We start from the raw sequence: 12,417 nt of genomic DNA, 5'->3' as shown, positions 1-12,417 counted from the left end.
TTTCTCGGGAAAAGAGCATGTTTCAGGGGCTCATTTTGGGAGAAAAATCGTTGGAAAGTGAGTTATTTTTCAGTGCATTTGTCTGACAAATCTCTGATTAAACTGGGGTATATAGTTTTCAAATCGTATCCCCAACAATCCTGAAGGGAGTAGGGTCTGTAAAGAAGTATATAGTTTTCAAATCGTATCCCCAACAATCCTGAAGTATAGGGTCCCGAATGAGGTTAGTTTCAAACCCCGAAAAAAAGATCAGAATTAGGGGTACAGTATTGCGACTTCTTGACGAATTTTTCCCTATTTCGCTGCAAAGCATACCGAGCTGGCCTTCTTTTCTCTGTACACTTCACCGGGGTTGGCAATCTTTCTTGGGGGTATGTCTAGCGAGCAATTCCCTTCCGAAAACCTGTGCAGGGGGAGGGGGGGGGGGGATAATTTTGATTGCTCCCCTTTGAAAAGCCCGTGGCAGGGGATCAAAATTGTACCCAATTTCCATCATTAAAGTTGGTATCTTTTGTTTCATTTTGTTTTGTTTTGGGGTTTGTTTGTTTGTTTGTTTTTTTTTTGTTATTGCACTCACAGAACTTGTCACGACGAGTGACAAAAAAAAACTGCAGTCAAAAAAAGATCAAAAAAATAAAAAAATAGCGCCCTCATACGCTACTTCTCTGTACTGTGACTACTACTACTACTACTACTCTCTAGTACTAGAACTTCGAATATTATCGTCGCCAAACTTCAAGAAAAGGGAATCTACATTGGTTATATCAAGATTATTCTTTTGATAAGGTAAACTCAAGTATTTGTAACTATCTATTAAAGCAACTGAAATTATCTATGTTCCCTTAGTTCCTAATAAGATCGACAACGTATTGTCTGTGAGTCACAGTTCGGGGCAATGTGTTTAGAGTAGTCCCATATATGTAATCTGACGTGGGTAATTTTATGAATTCCCATCAATTGCATCCATGACCATGTGTAGTGTAGGTAGGCCTACTGTAAACATGGTAAAAGTGGTTTCTTTCGCGTAGGCCTACAGATACTTTCCGCGGTTTCCATCGGTGCCGACTTTTTCGTGTGTGTTTAAATTCGCGGTTGGCAAAAACTGTTTTATTTTGCACATGAAAACCCAAACTATTATCCAATTATTCTTTTATTGATTTATTAAATAGAAAATGGAAATTAAAGATAGAATTAAAGGCAGGCTTAATACCTGAGACTGGTGAGAGTGAAATCCTGTCGATTCTCTTGGAAGTTGTACCTACATTGCGCGGTATCGCTGTGTGTGTGTTGACCATCAATACATTCAATGTCTATGCGCGGAATCTTCGTGTGTGCATGTGATGTGCGCAATAGCGTTATAACAAGCGGCGAGTTCAAAACATTTTCGCGTGATGTTAAACTTAAATTCGCGGTTCAACCTCAAAGTGCGAAAAGTGTGAAAATAAAACCACCGCGAAGAAACCACTTTTACAGTATGTGGCATGGCATGTCAACACACTACGTCATTATCATCAACATACTCACACTCAATCATGTCAATTAAGCTTGAAAGGAAACCAAAATCTAAAGTCTCAATGAGAAATGTGGATTGAGTCAAAGCAGCAACATCATTACTATAATAGAGCACATCAGTGAAAGTTTGAGGAAAATCAGACGATCAATACAAAACTAAAGTTAGGAATTTTAAAAGTTTTGATGTTGGAACCTCTGAATGATGAGGAGACTAACGTTAGAATCCCTACTTTTTGAGTTTATGACATCATGAACTCATCCATGTGTAGACAGCAGTATAAAGAAAATGCAAAGAAAATTCAATGTGCTTTTACTTTTCTACTAGCGTAAAGAAAGAGCACTTCACTATCGACCGCTTTTAGAAAGCGGGGTGGGGGAATAATTACGATCCTTGACGTAGAATTATCTATGTCACTATCAAGTTGATGGAATGTGTAACTTTTATGAAAAATCAATTTTTGTGGAATTCTCTGTAATATTTTCTGTATATTGTTGTTCACACATGACATCATGAAGTCTAGTAGTCTCCTTATCCAGTCATTACAACAGCAAAACTTTACAGATTAATGACTTTTGCACCGATTGTCTGATTTTCCTCTAAACTTTTACCTATGTGTCTACTAATGCAATGTTGCTGCTTTCACTCAATCCACATTGCTCTTTGAGTTTTGGTTTCCTTTTGAATTAGCTATAGTGTGTCTATTCTGACATTTGTGTCTCTGTGGGACTTCATGACTGTGATCTGAGCCTACATCTATGAGTCATGACTGTATGTAAGCATGACTATGAGACTGCATGCTGCAATTATTGATACTTCATAACTTTACTTGCTTTAGCCTGCAATTTGGGGTTCTAGGCCAGCTATTTTAGTTCCAAAAGTTTGAAGTTTAACTTGATTATTTAGACTCACAAAGACTGTTTACTTTTTTGTTGACAGCATTGAGTTTAAACTAAATAATAAACTTACATTTCAATGATGAGACATATTTACAGGTAAATTTTATTGAAGACAGCTGAAGAAAGTGATAACTGAATCAATATCAATTTAGGGAAAAGTGAGTACCGGTGGAACGTCTAAATAACCATCGGCAGTAAACTACCAGTAGCTGTATTTACATTGTAGAGAATACAAGCAATGGAATACAATGAAAGTAGTACTTCCAGTGTATTCTCATTGTAGAGTTTTTAATTTTCACCAAATTCTAAGCAAAATGGAGGCTATATTGTACATGTTTTCTTATGTGGTTCACATCTAAAAGCTTTTCAAACATCATTTCACACATCTCGGACCAGACTATCAAGGCCCCTCTGAATACAGAGACAGGTGTGATCAAGAGTGTGGAATCAGGATGCCTCGGTATGCTCAGATAGTCATGGGACCTGCAGGGAGTGGCAAGGTGAGTTATCTGCAGTGCATACATGCCGCTGTAATATTAAAAGTTGGAAAACAATGATACTAAAAAGCCTTTAGTTTAATCTAAAATTAGTGGTCGATTTGGGAAGAAGTGACATCACAGAATAGTGCCAATTCAGTGACCTATTTGACAGAGGTAACGATGGGCGAAGTCAGACGTCTATTACGTGTAATAAATTGTCCAAATTGCAAGTACCGATACTAGGGAGTGATGGATTAGCTTCAATGTGTCAGAGCATTGTGACTCATATTTACCAGTGGTACCCGATCTCACTTGAAATTACAGCATATAATGAGCATCAAATGATCCCCCCCTATTGGTTCTGGATGTTTTATTATAATACAGTCAAACCTGTCTATAGAAGCCACCCAAGGGATACGGAAAAAGTGGCGGTTATAGACAGGTGGCCGCTATAGACAGGTAGTCCAACTTTGTGTGCATTGCCTACATGTACATGTATCATCGTTGTATACATATACATGTACGTCATGTATGTGTGTACGTATGCACGTGTGTATCATGCATAGAATAATGCTGGTGTTTATGAAATTTTTGCACAGTACATGTAGCATGTGAACAGTCATGAAGAAAGCTTAACACTAGTGCATTATTGTGACTGAATAAGTGATGAATGCAACGGTGGCGATCACTGAACGTTGCCCAGAAATGACTGGCACGGCTAAAAAGCAGAAAAACATGCTGAATTATCGGCTCGGCTACGGCTCCATCAGGTTTTTGGCTGCTATAAACAGGTCAAAATCTACCGCGGGAAACAAAATTTGTGGCTGCTGGCCGCGTTAGACAGGTGGCCGCTACACACAGGAACTTTAACATGGCTTTTCTCTCGGGGGGATTTTTCAGTGGCCGCTATAGAGAGATGACCGCTAAGGCAGGTTTGACTGTACTGTATAATTACATAAGTAGGGCCTTTTGATAGTGAATATTGTGAACGGTTGAAAGTGATAAGTACAGGCCTATGTGTTTCTAGCAGCCTATCCACACTAAAGCTGACCGTTAGAAATATGGTTCTTGTATTTGTAGCCCTGACATGAGAAGTTGAAATAATTGGGCACTTTGTAAAATCAGGTACCCAACATGTGACCTCAGTCCCTTTCCACTTTGGTTGACTTCCATGAGGACATTATACTTATAAAACTGTTTTCTGTATGGCTTTTTCCCACAAATCCCATACAGGAGTCTGCAATCAGTGTTAGCATCAATTCTTATGGAACCCCATGATGCACCTAAAGAAAAGACAGTACTTGATGTGGACAAATGTATACAAAGAGGGCCCTATCTCATATAAAGTTGCTATATTAGCTGAACTCTTGCTGCAATGGCAAGTGTCATGGTAATAGCATGAACCCTGCTTCCTGATTGGCTGTTGCTATGAGAAGTTGCTATTCTAGTAAGAGGTGCTATTACAACACTTTACAACACAATGAAATGAGATCCAGATTGCCACTGGTAATGAAAGACAGAAATTAACCATATGCTTTCTTGCGTTTTTTGTTCCCATTTAGTCCACTTACTGCAGCAATGTCCAGAAACATTGTGAGACCATCGGGAGACAGGCCCATGTTGTGAACTTGGATCCGGCAGCAGAATTCTTTGACTATCAGCCAGTTGCTGGTAATTCTAGTTCAAATCTTTATCTGGACACAAGATCATTTTCTATGACTTACTTATCTCTGTTAATCCTTTAAATCTGTGCCACAGACTTTAGACAGTGTACACAATGCCATGGGGTTTTCAGTGCCAGTCAACACTTAAAACACACAGTGTTAATACAATAGTGAGGTGATGTGCAGATTGAGTTTTAGATATTTGTGAGCTATTTTTGTTCATCTTGGAATGGAGTGTTTGAGTGATGCATAAATGCTCTAATTCAGGCAGTTTTAGTGCAATTTTAAGTAAATCACATTTCATTTCAAATAGCGTTGCTCACTGCTTTCTCATATTGTGAAATTCACAATCATCACTGGTTATGTATATGGCTAATGCTGATCAATCAGAAGAAGCCGGCAAAATTAAGCCTCCATGTCCAAATAAGTATGATTTATTTGATACAGTAAATTTTCACGATTTCAGACTTTGCAATGTATAAAGAATCCATTTTTATTGTTGTGGCTTTTAGAATCTGCATTTTGATTGGCCAGAAAATCTTCTTGTTTTTAAAGGCCTCTGGATGAAAGATCAATGAAAATCATTTTTTTTTTTTTACATGTTATATTAATGTACCCCCCCCCCCCCCCCCACCACCACCACCACCACCCCCACACCTCTTCCCCACACACTGTAATGGATGTGAAGTATTATTGCTGTCCGTGCTACAACCCCTGAAGCTGGTTTTGCATTATTTTTAGATATCCGGGAATTGATTGAAGTTGGTGATGTCATGGAGGATGAGAGTCTAAGGCTGGGACCCAATGGGGGACTCATATTTTGCATGGAGTAAGTGTTCAAAAATCTCACCATCATTGCTTGCATTGCAGAGGCCAATATATATTCAACTTGATTTCATGAGTGTAGGACAGTAGGAGTTAATTGAGAAAATTGTCATACAGGAAATGGAGTTGCAAAATGTTTGATAATGGTGGTGAGTAATGATAGAAACAACTAGAGAAGCACTTTGCGAGTGCAGACCTCCACTGAGCAGCTCGTTTTCACCACTGATCTTGTTCTTCCATAGAGATCAGTGATTTCCATCCATACGTGTGCTTACTAAAAATCGCCTGATTTCCCAGTATCAAAACCTTTTGCAACGTTATCAACTTCCAGCTGTGCATTGTACCTCGCTGTAGCTGAAACTAGAGCATATAAGTGCATGTATGCAAACCTCAAGTTCATTGACCCTACCTGCCAAAATATCAAAAATCCTTCGTAACATCCCTTAAAATTCCCTGAACACTAACAAAATTTAAACATCTGTTCCTTGTGCCATTCTCAACCTTTTCTGTAAGTTTCATCTAAATTCGTTGACAACTTTTTGAGTTATTTTGCACTCAGATAAAAAAACCAACCAACAAACAAACCAATGCTGATGAAACATAACCTCCTCCCTTGGCAGGAGTACTAATGTTGATCATAATGGCATGAAATATGCCCTGTCTTAATGAGTGAGTTGACATAAATGTGTACCGGTATGTTGTAATTCTGCTCGACATGATGATTTGTCAATGAAAAATCAATCGCACTGGTTGCTGTGTGTATTTTGACATGGTGCTCATTTTACTCTCTTGTAGATACTTTGCCCAAAACTTTGACTGGCTGCAGGAACAACTCGGAGAAGTTGATGGCGATTACATTATCATTGACTGCCCAGGTAAAGAGATTGATTTCTCTTTCCAGCTTCTACTTTCTTTTGAAGCTACATCTGTTTGTATGTATGTGTGTGGTTTTTTTTTCTGTTTTTTTTTTAAAGTCAATATTCAGTTTTGGGATATGACAGAGATTACAGATCTGTAGAAACCAATAAACTGTATTGTACTTCAAGTTCAAGTTCAAGTTGATTTATTTCACTTCCAACAAACAAATAATAAGAAATACAAAGAAATGTTCATATACACAGACGTCATGAAATCAGTACCACAATGCGATGAACAGAATAACATTGTAAAAGAGATACAGGTAAATTATCAACAGAGATACAAATAACTGTTACGTCACTGTGGTAAATGCATAAACAATACTGCTGGAAATGGAGGGGACTGCTAAAAAGCAGAGCTTGTATAATGCAGTCCCCTCATAGAGAAAAAAAATATAATTGAAAAAAAAAACAACAACAACAACAACAATTTCCCTAAGTGGTAGCAAAAAAAAAAAAGTTGTATCAATAACATTGTATTTTACAAGATGATGTTACTTCTAAAATTTTCAAGATTATCTTTTGGCTTCTAAACCATAGACATGCGTACATTAGCACTGACTGAATCTTTCCATTAGAAGTAAGGTAAGATATGAACAACAATAGCAAAAAATGCAGAGCAAGAAAGATGCAAGTTTTTCTTGGCATTTCCTCCATGCAATCTGATTCTAGAATACTGAAAGTTTGATCACAGGAATGAATTATTTCAAGTGTTCTTTCATCACTTTTAACTTTCTGTGTGCCACTTTTATCTCCTGTCCTTAGATATATGCATGAAATTTGTACACTTTTAACTTGTTGGCACAGAAAGGGTTGAAAAAAAGGAGATGTACTCATGTATTTCTCATTGAACCTTTCAGGTCAGATCGAGCTCTACACTCACATTCCAGTCATGAGGCAGCTGGTTGACACTCTTCGCTCCTGGGACTTCCGCATCTGTGGTGTCTTCCTCATTGATGCCCAGTTTATGGTGGACACCGCCAAGTTCTTTTCAGGTCAGTGTTGCAATCAATTAATTGTGAATAACCTGTGTGATAATATTTGCTTGTTTCATCACACCTTCCAGTGAAGATATGCTTAGTTTTTAACCCTGCAAGGCAGCCAAGCTAGCTATTAAAGTCATTGGCATGTCTAGTTTTCAATGAACAGGTCTATGGTTTAAACTACTGTGACGTTATAGTGTATGCCATCAAGCACTTACTTGTGTTTGTAGGCAAAAGTGCATTGTCCCCGAGATAGGGCAAAGTATGGAAGTCCTACATGTGGGAGAGTCACAACCAGTCCTGTGTGTGATTAAAGTCCCTCTGTACTTCTTGCAAAGAGCAGAGTAAGGTAAAAACTCAGGGAAGTGGACACTTTCATGCAATTTCAGGCAAGTTTTTGAAAAATACTGACCCCTGTGTGTGGTTTATCCAAGATGACTCAGTATTCCACATCAACCTTGTACAACTGTATTATAGAAGAAGAAACAATAGTTCACTTGGCCAGCTGCAAGGCTGCAAGATGCCCCATTGGCCCTTATATATCTTTCGAGTGTGAAATGAGATGAAACTTGTGTATTTGTGTATTTGTGTGTGAGCTAGACGAACCTTCTGCAAACTAGAGCTACTTTTCATTCTCCGGGAAATTTCATACTGTACAAGTTATTGCTCATTTATTTGGTACTCCTTTTCTTTCCTTGTTTGTTCAAAACTCATATAAGCAGTGTGCCATACCAATAATAATATGGACTGTTCCATTTGTATGTAGGGATGCTGTCTGCTCTTTCCACCATGGTCAATCTGGAGATTCCTCACATCAACATCATGAGCAAGATGGACCTCCTCAATGCTGCATCCAAAAAGAATATAGAAAGGTATTCTATTTGTTTATTCCCATCCCTTGTCCCTTGAATGCATTTAAGATAACGACAAGAAGTCTGATTTTTGTGATGAATTCCTTTAACATCACAGGTATGAACAGATGCAGACATACACAATGATGTGTTTGTATCTGATAGTTTTTGTGATGAATTCCTTTCACAACACAGGCAAGGGCAAATACAAAGATACAAAATGATTCCAAGCTACGTTCGGCAAAAAAAAAAAAAAAAAAAAAAAAACAGAAAAGAAAAAAACTACACGAATGGCGAAATGAGTGAAGAAACAGTCGAGAGCACATTTGCATGTTATTTCCATCAAGGAGAATACAACTATATTCCACTTACATCCAGAATTACTCCTTAGAGGTATGTAGATGGTAGTCTACACTAGGTTTTGACGTATCATGCACCTTTACTGAACAAGATGTGAAGGTATTGGTATGTCCTTTGCCAGAATTAGAGCTACATTGTGTTCTGTGTGTGTGAATCCCCTATTAGATGAACCCTGAGTCAGATAACATAATCTGCAATGTGCTCAGAAGTAATTTCAAAGTTGTGTCGAAGTGACAAACTAGCATTGGTCTTTTTTGTCATGAACATATTTGGCCTTTGTCAGATTGACTCCATTAGTATTACTCAGTTTACTCCCATTTACCTAGATTTTGCACTTGCATGCAATGAAGTCATACTCTTTCAGTTGCCTTGGCAACCTTTTGTCTCATTTTATTTTTAATTGTTACATAGGTTTCTAGATCCTGACCCCAAGGAGCTAGTGATGGAAGAGGAGCACATGTCAGAAAAATTCCAGAAACTCAACATGTCCATTGCAAACTTGGTATGTAATTAACTGCTGTTTGTCAGTCTTTTTGGCAAGTGAGGGATGATACATAAAATCTGTTTTGATGTTTGTTAGGAAAGAGATTACTTTATTTTAATGTAGTTGTTTGAAAAGTAGTTAGAGTATAGTTGTGGGATTCTTGTGATGCATAATCTCCATTACATTTGTAAGTTTAAAGTAGAATAATGTGTATGTCAGATAATTTGGAAGCCTGTGAAGTGATTGAAAGATTTAAAAATTTCTTGTCAATTTTTATGAGTGTTCTGACCGGAAAGGGGGCAGCTTGTACAATTTGTGCAGATGAGCAAAGATGAGGTTACGTAGCTTCCATTCTTTGAAGCGAAGCATAGGCCATTTGCATGAATACTTTGTCTTCATGTTGCTGTGGTGCATCAACTTAACGCATTGCCATCATGACTCTTTGTCTTGACACCTTGACACACAAATTGACATCATGTATTTACATTATGTCCTGGCACCATGCCCTACAGGCAAAGTCCAGACCAGATGAAAGTTAGTCTGATAAGAAAAAACATCATTTTATGAGCGAAGCAGTGAAAATTTGATCAAAATCGATGAAAATTAAGAAAGTTTTTTAATTGGAGTCAAAAGGGGCCTGAGCTTACGATCCTAGCAGAATCTTCGTCAGAGGCAAAATGACAAACAAGCAGGGAAAGCAATCACATATAAGGACTTCACACAAGAACAGACAGGTACAGGCTGGGTACACAGAACAAAGAAAACAAAGGAGAGGGTGGGAGTTCGTGGGCAAGGAGCCCAACAGGTAAAGAGAGGGGGATTAGAGCAGGAGGGTGGACAGACAAAGGGCAGAGGAGAGTGGACAGACAAAAGGCAGAGGAGGGTCAGTGGTGATCAAGAGGATCAAGGGGGCAACCAATGTAGGAAAAGGATGAATAGGGAGGCAACATCAAAGAAGATAAGGAACACCAGAGGGATAAAGAAAGGGAAAGAGTGAAAAAGCCAACAGCAAGGGGAAGGGGGGGGGGGGGGGGGGGGGCTGAGCAAACAGTGAACCCTGAAAGGAGTACCAGGAGGAGGCAGCAAAAGGAAGTAATCAAATAAATCAAAGTATATATACACACAGTAATGATAATGATAATTGAAGTAACAATAATGAAAAAGATATTGATAAAAGAAATGAAATAAAATACATATGAAAAAACTGGGGGAAAGAAGATTGTATACAATGTACACTGTGTGTGGATAGGCAGGCAGGCAGGGCATAGTAAGCACAATAAGTATAAACCAACAAAACCAAGTGCGTGTATGTTTAGGTAGAAAAGGGCTGTATAAAAGAGACTCGGACTAGAGGAAGGGATTAATTGGGAATAAACAGGTCTGCAGATGGAAAAAGCGCAAAGAAAGAACAAAATGAAATTCAAAAGTTTTTTAATTGTGACATTTTGCTAATATGCATATGCAATTTGAATCAAATTTTCACTGTTGTACTTATAGATTTACTTTTTATTTTGGGGCTAATTTTTATCTGGTCTTGATTTCCCCTTTAACACATTTTCTTTACACTGTGTTTTGACACCTAGACATATATTTGACACTACATCTTGACACCGTTCAATAACACCTTGTCTTAAAAACCGTGGCTTACATTCGACGCTGACACTGCATTTTGACACTGTACTCTGACACACTGCCTTATAACCACATCTGAACACTATGTCCAATGATTTCCACCCAGATCGATGACTACAGCCTGGTAAGATTCATGCCGTTGGATCCGTCAGAGGAAGACTCAATGAGCGACATCCTCTTCAGCATCGACAGCAACCTCCAGTTCGACGAGGACCAGGATGTCAGGATACCAAGGGATGAGGAGGGTGATGATGAGGATGGAGACGGAGGTGACTGGTGAAACTTGAGGGACAGAACTCGAGAACTTACCTAGACTGTCAGGTCCTAGGTCCCAAGTCAGGTCCCAAGTGTCTGCACTCAAGCGTGCGCCTGTGTCAGCTGGACTGGTAGATCTAGACCTGGTTTTGAAAAGGCTCTGAATGTTGATGGCTTCACACTCTATCATAGCTCTGGCTTTTGAAGGAGATGGTCTGCGAGATACGGGGGATCTTGTAGTCACCAGTTTGCTGTAGTCCCATGGACTCTGTGCATATTGATGGTGCACCATCGTGACTATGTCAGAACAAGAGTCGCTGCGTAAAGAAAGATGTTGAGGTGGCCTACGCAGCCTATCACAGGTGATCAGTCTGCGAGATTCTGCCAATAAGTTTGCCACTGTGGCCTGCAGCCACAGTTCATGAGTGATGTAATAAGGGAAGATGGAGTTTCAGTGTCACAAAATCATGTATTTTTCAATTTGTCCCAACTTTTATAGCTGCAGCTAAACAGTTGTTGTCACCGGCTTCAGAGATACAGTGACTTTTTTTTTTTTACTCCTTATAAAACAGGGACAAGAAATGATACTTAAGTGAAATGCATTCTAAACATTTCATGCTAAGTTAATGGGCAGGTTTCTGTATTTTCTGCAATTATGCCTGCGACAGAAAGGGACAGGGTAGATAAAGTGGAAACTGGAAAATAAACATTACCAAGAAAGTAACAAAATACATCTATCTACCGATGCACCTAAAGTTAGGTACCCCAACTGGACAGATGATCATGCTACTACCAAATGAGAGTACCGATAACAGTCTATGTAATTCATTTTATTTCATAATCCATTATATTCTGATCATGCCACAGTCACTTTCAACAAAGATTGACCGCCTTATTTTATTAAAGTCATTTAATCAATAACTGCGTAAGTTATATGTTGAATTGTTCTCAACCAAAATCTTTGAAAGTGATAATTGTAAATCGTGAATGTCTCATATCCAATCTGAAATAACCTGCAAATATATAGGACTTTTGGATGCGTGCATTGATGTTGTAGATATCACGTGAGGCGCTATTTTGAAGCTCTAGTATGATATTCACACATCACATTGTCTGACCTGTTCTCTGCTTACAGTGAGAAAAGGTCCATCCTGATTTGCTGGTTTCCCAGCTCTAGCTCTAAAATGTTTGTGAAGTCTTGGCAGCCTCCTACTACTGTATGTTCACTCAGCTTGTTAATCTCATCGACTGGAGTTAAAAAGTTCCTTTTTTTTAATTCCTCTTAAGTAAAGCTGTCCAAGTATAAATTGGATGTCAAATACATCTGCTACCATGAACATGATTCTATTCACTCAAGCAAATTGTGTAAATTCTTGTGCAGGATTGGATATCTTATGCTGTGTCAAGTCTCTGATGTTTAAAAATAAAACTTGGTTCTAAGAAGGGCTCAAAATTTATCTTCCACCATTTTGAATCTGCTTGCCATATACCGGGTACTGTATCGAAATCAAAAGGGTCTACCAAGAAACTTTTGTGGCTGACATGATCTGCCAGAATA

At 38.6% G+C, this 12,417-nt stretch overlaps 1 protein-coding gene across 1 annotated transcript; it reads left to right on the top strand.

Annotated features, from left to right (window-relative positions):
• Positions 1-698: 698 nt before the first annotated feature.
• On the top strand, positions 699-11,715 carry LOC139741417 (GPN-loop GTPase 3-like). The gene is made up of 9 exons (XM_071652002.1): positions 699-786; positions 2,806-2,909; positions 4,451-4,559; positions 5,294-5,381; positions 6,173-6,252; positions 7,155-7,289; positions 8,044-8,149; positions 8,900-8,990; positions 10,711-11,715. Exons 2-9 carry the CDS (start codon positions 2,862-2,864, stop codon positions 10,882-10,884), a joined length of 831 nt encoding a protein of 276 aa, XP_071508103.1. The 5' UTR covers positions 699-786; positions 2,806-2,861; the 3' UTR covers positions 10,885-11,715.
• The last annotated feature ends 702 nt before the right edge of the window (positions 11,716-12,417 follow it).

Source organism: Diadema antillarum, unplaced genomic scaffold, assembly GCF_040938485.1.
Source record: "Diadema antillarum isolate AM-2024a unplaced genomic scaffold, OU_Dant_1.0 seq00000927_RagTag, whole genome shotgun sequence".
NCBI classification, from domain to species: domain Eukaryota; kingdom Metazoa; phylum Echinodermata; class Echinoidea; order Diadematoida; family Diadematidae; genus Diadema; species Diadema antillarum.
Note: the sequence above shows the minus strand (reverse complement) of the source record. Positions and strands in the feature narration are given on the sequence as shown.

Excerpts from the sequence above, each read along its gene's own strand:
- LOC139741417 (XM_071652002.1), top strand. The coding sequence starts at position 2,862 with ATGCCTCGGTATGCTCAGATAGTCATGGGACCTGCAGGGAGTGGCAAG. Across the intron at positions 4,560-5,293 it reads TGACTATCAGCCAGTTGCTG|ATATCCGGGAATTGATTGAA; the intron begins GTAATTCTAGTT and ends CATTATTTTTAG. Across the intron at positions 6,253-7,154 it reads CATTATCATTGACTGCCCAG|GTCAGATCGAGCTCTACACT; the intron begins GTAAAGAGATTG and ends TGAACCTTTCAG.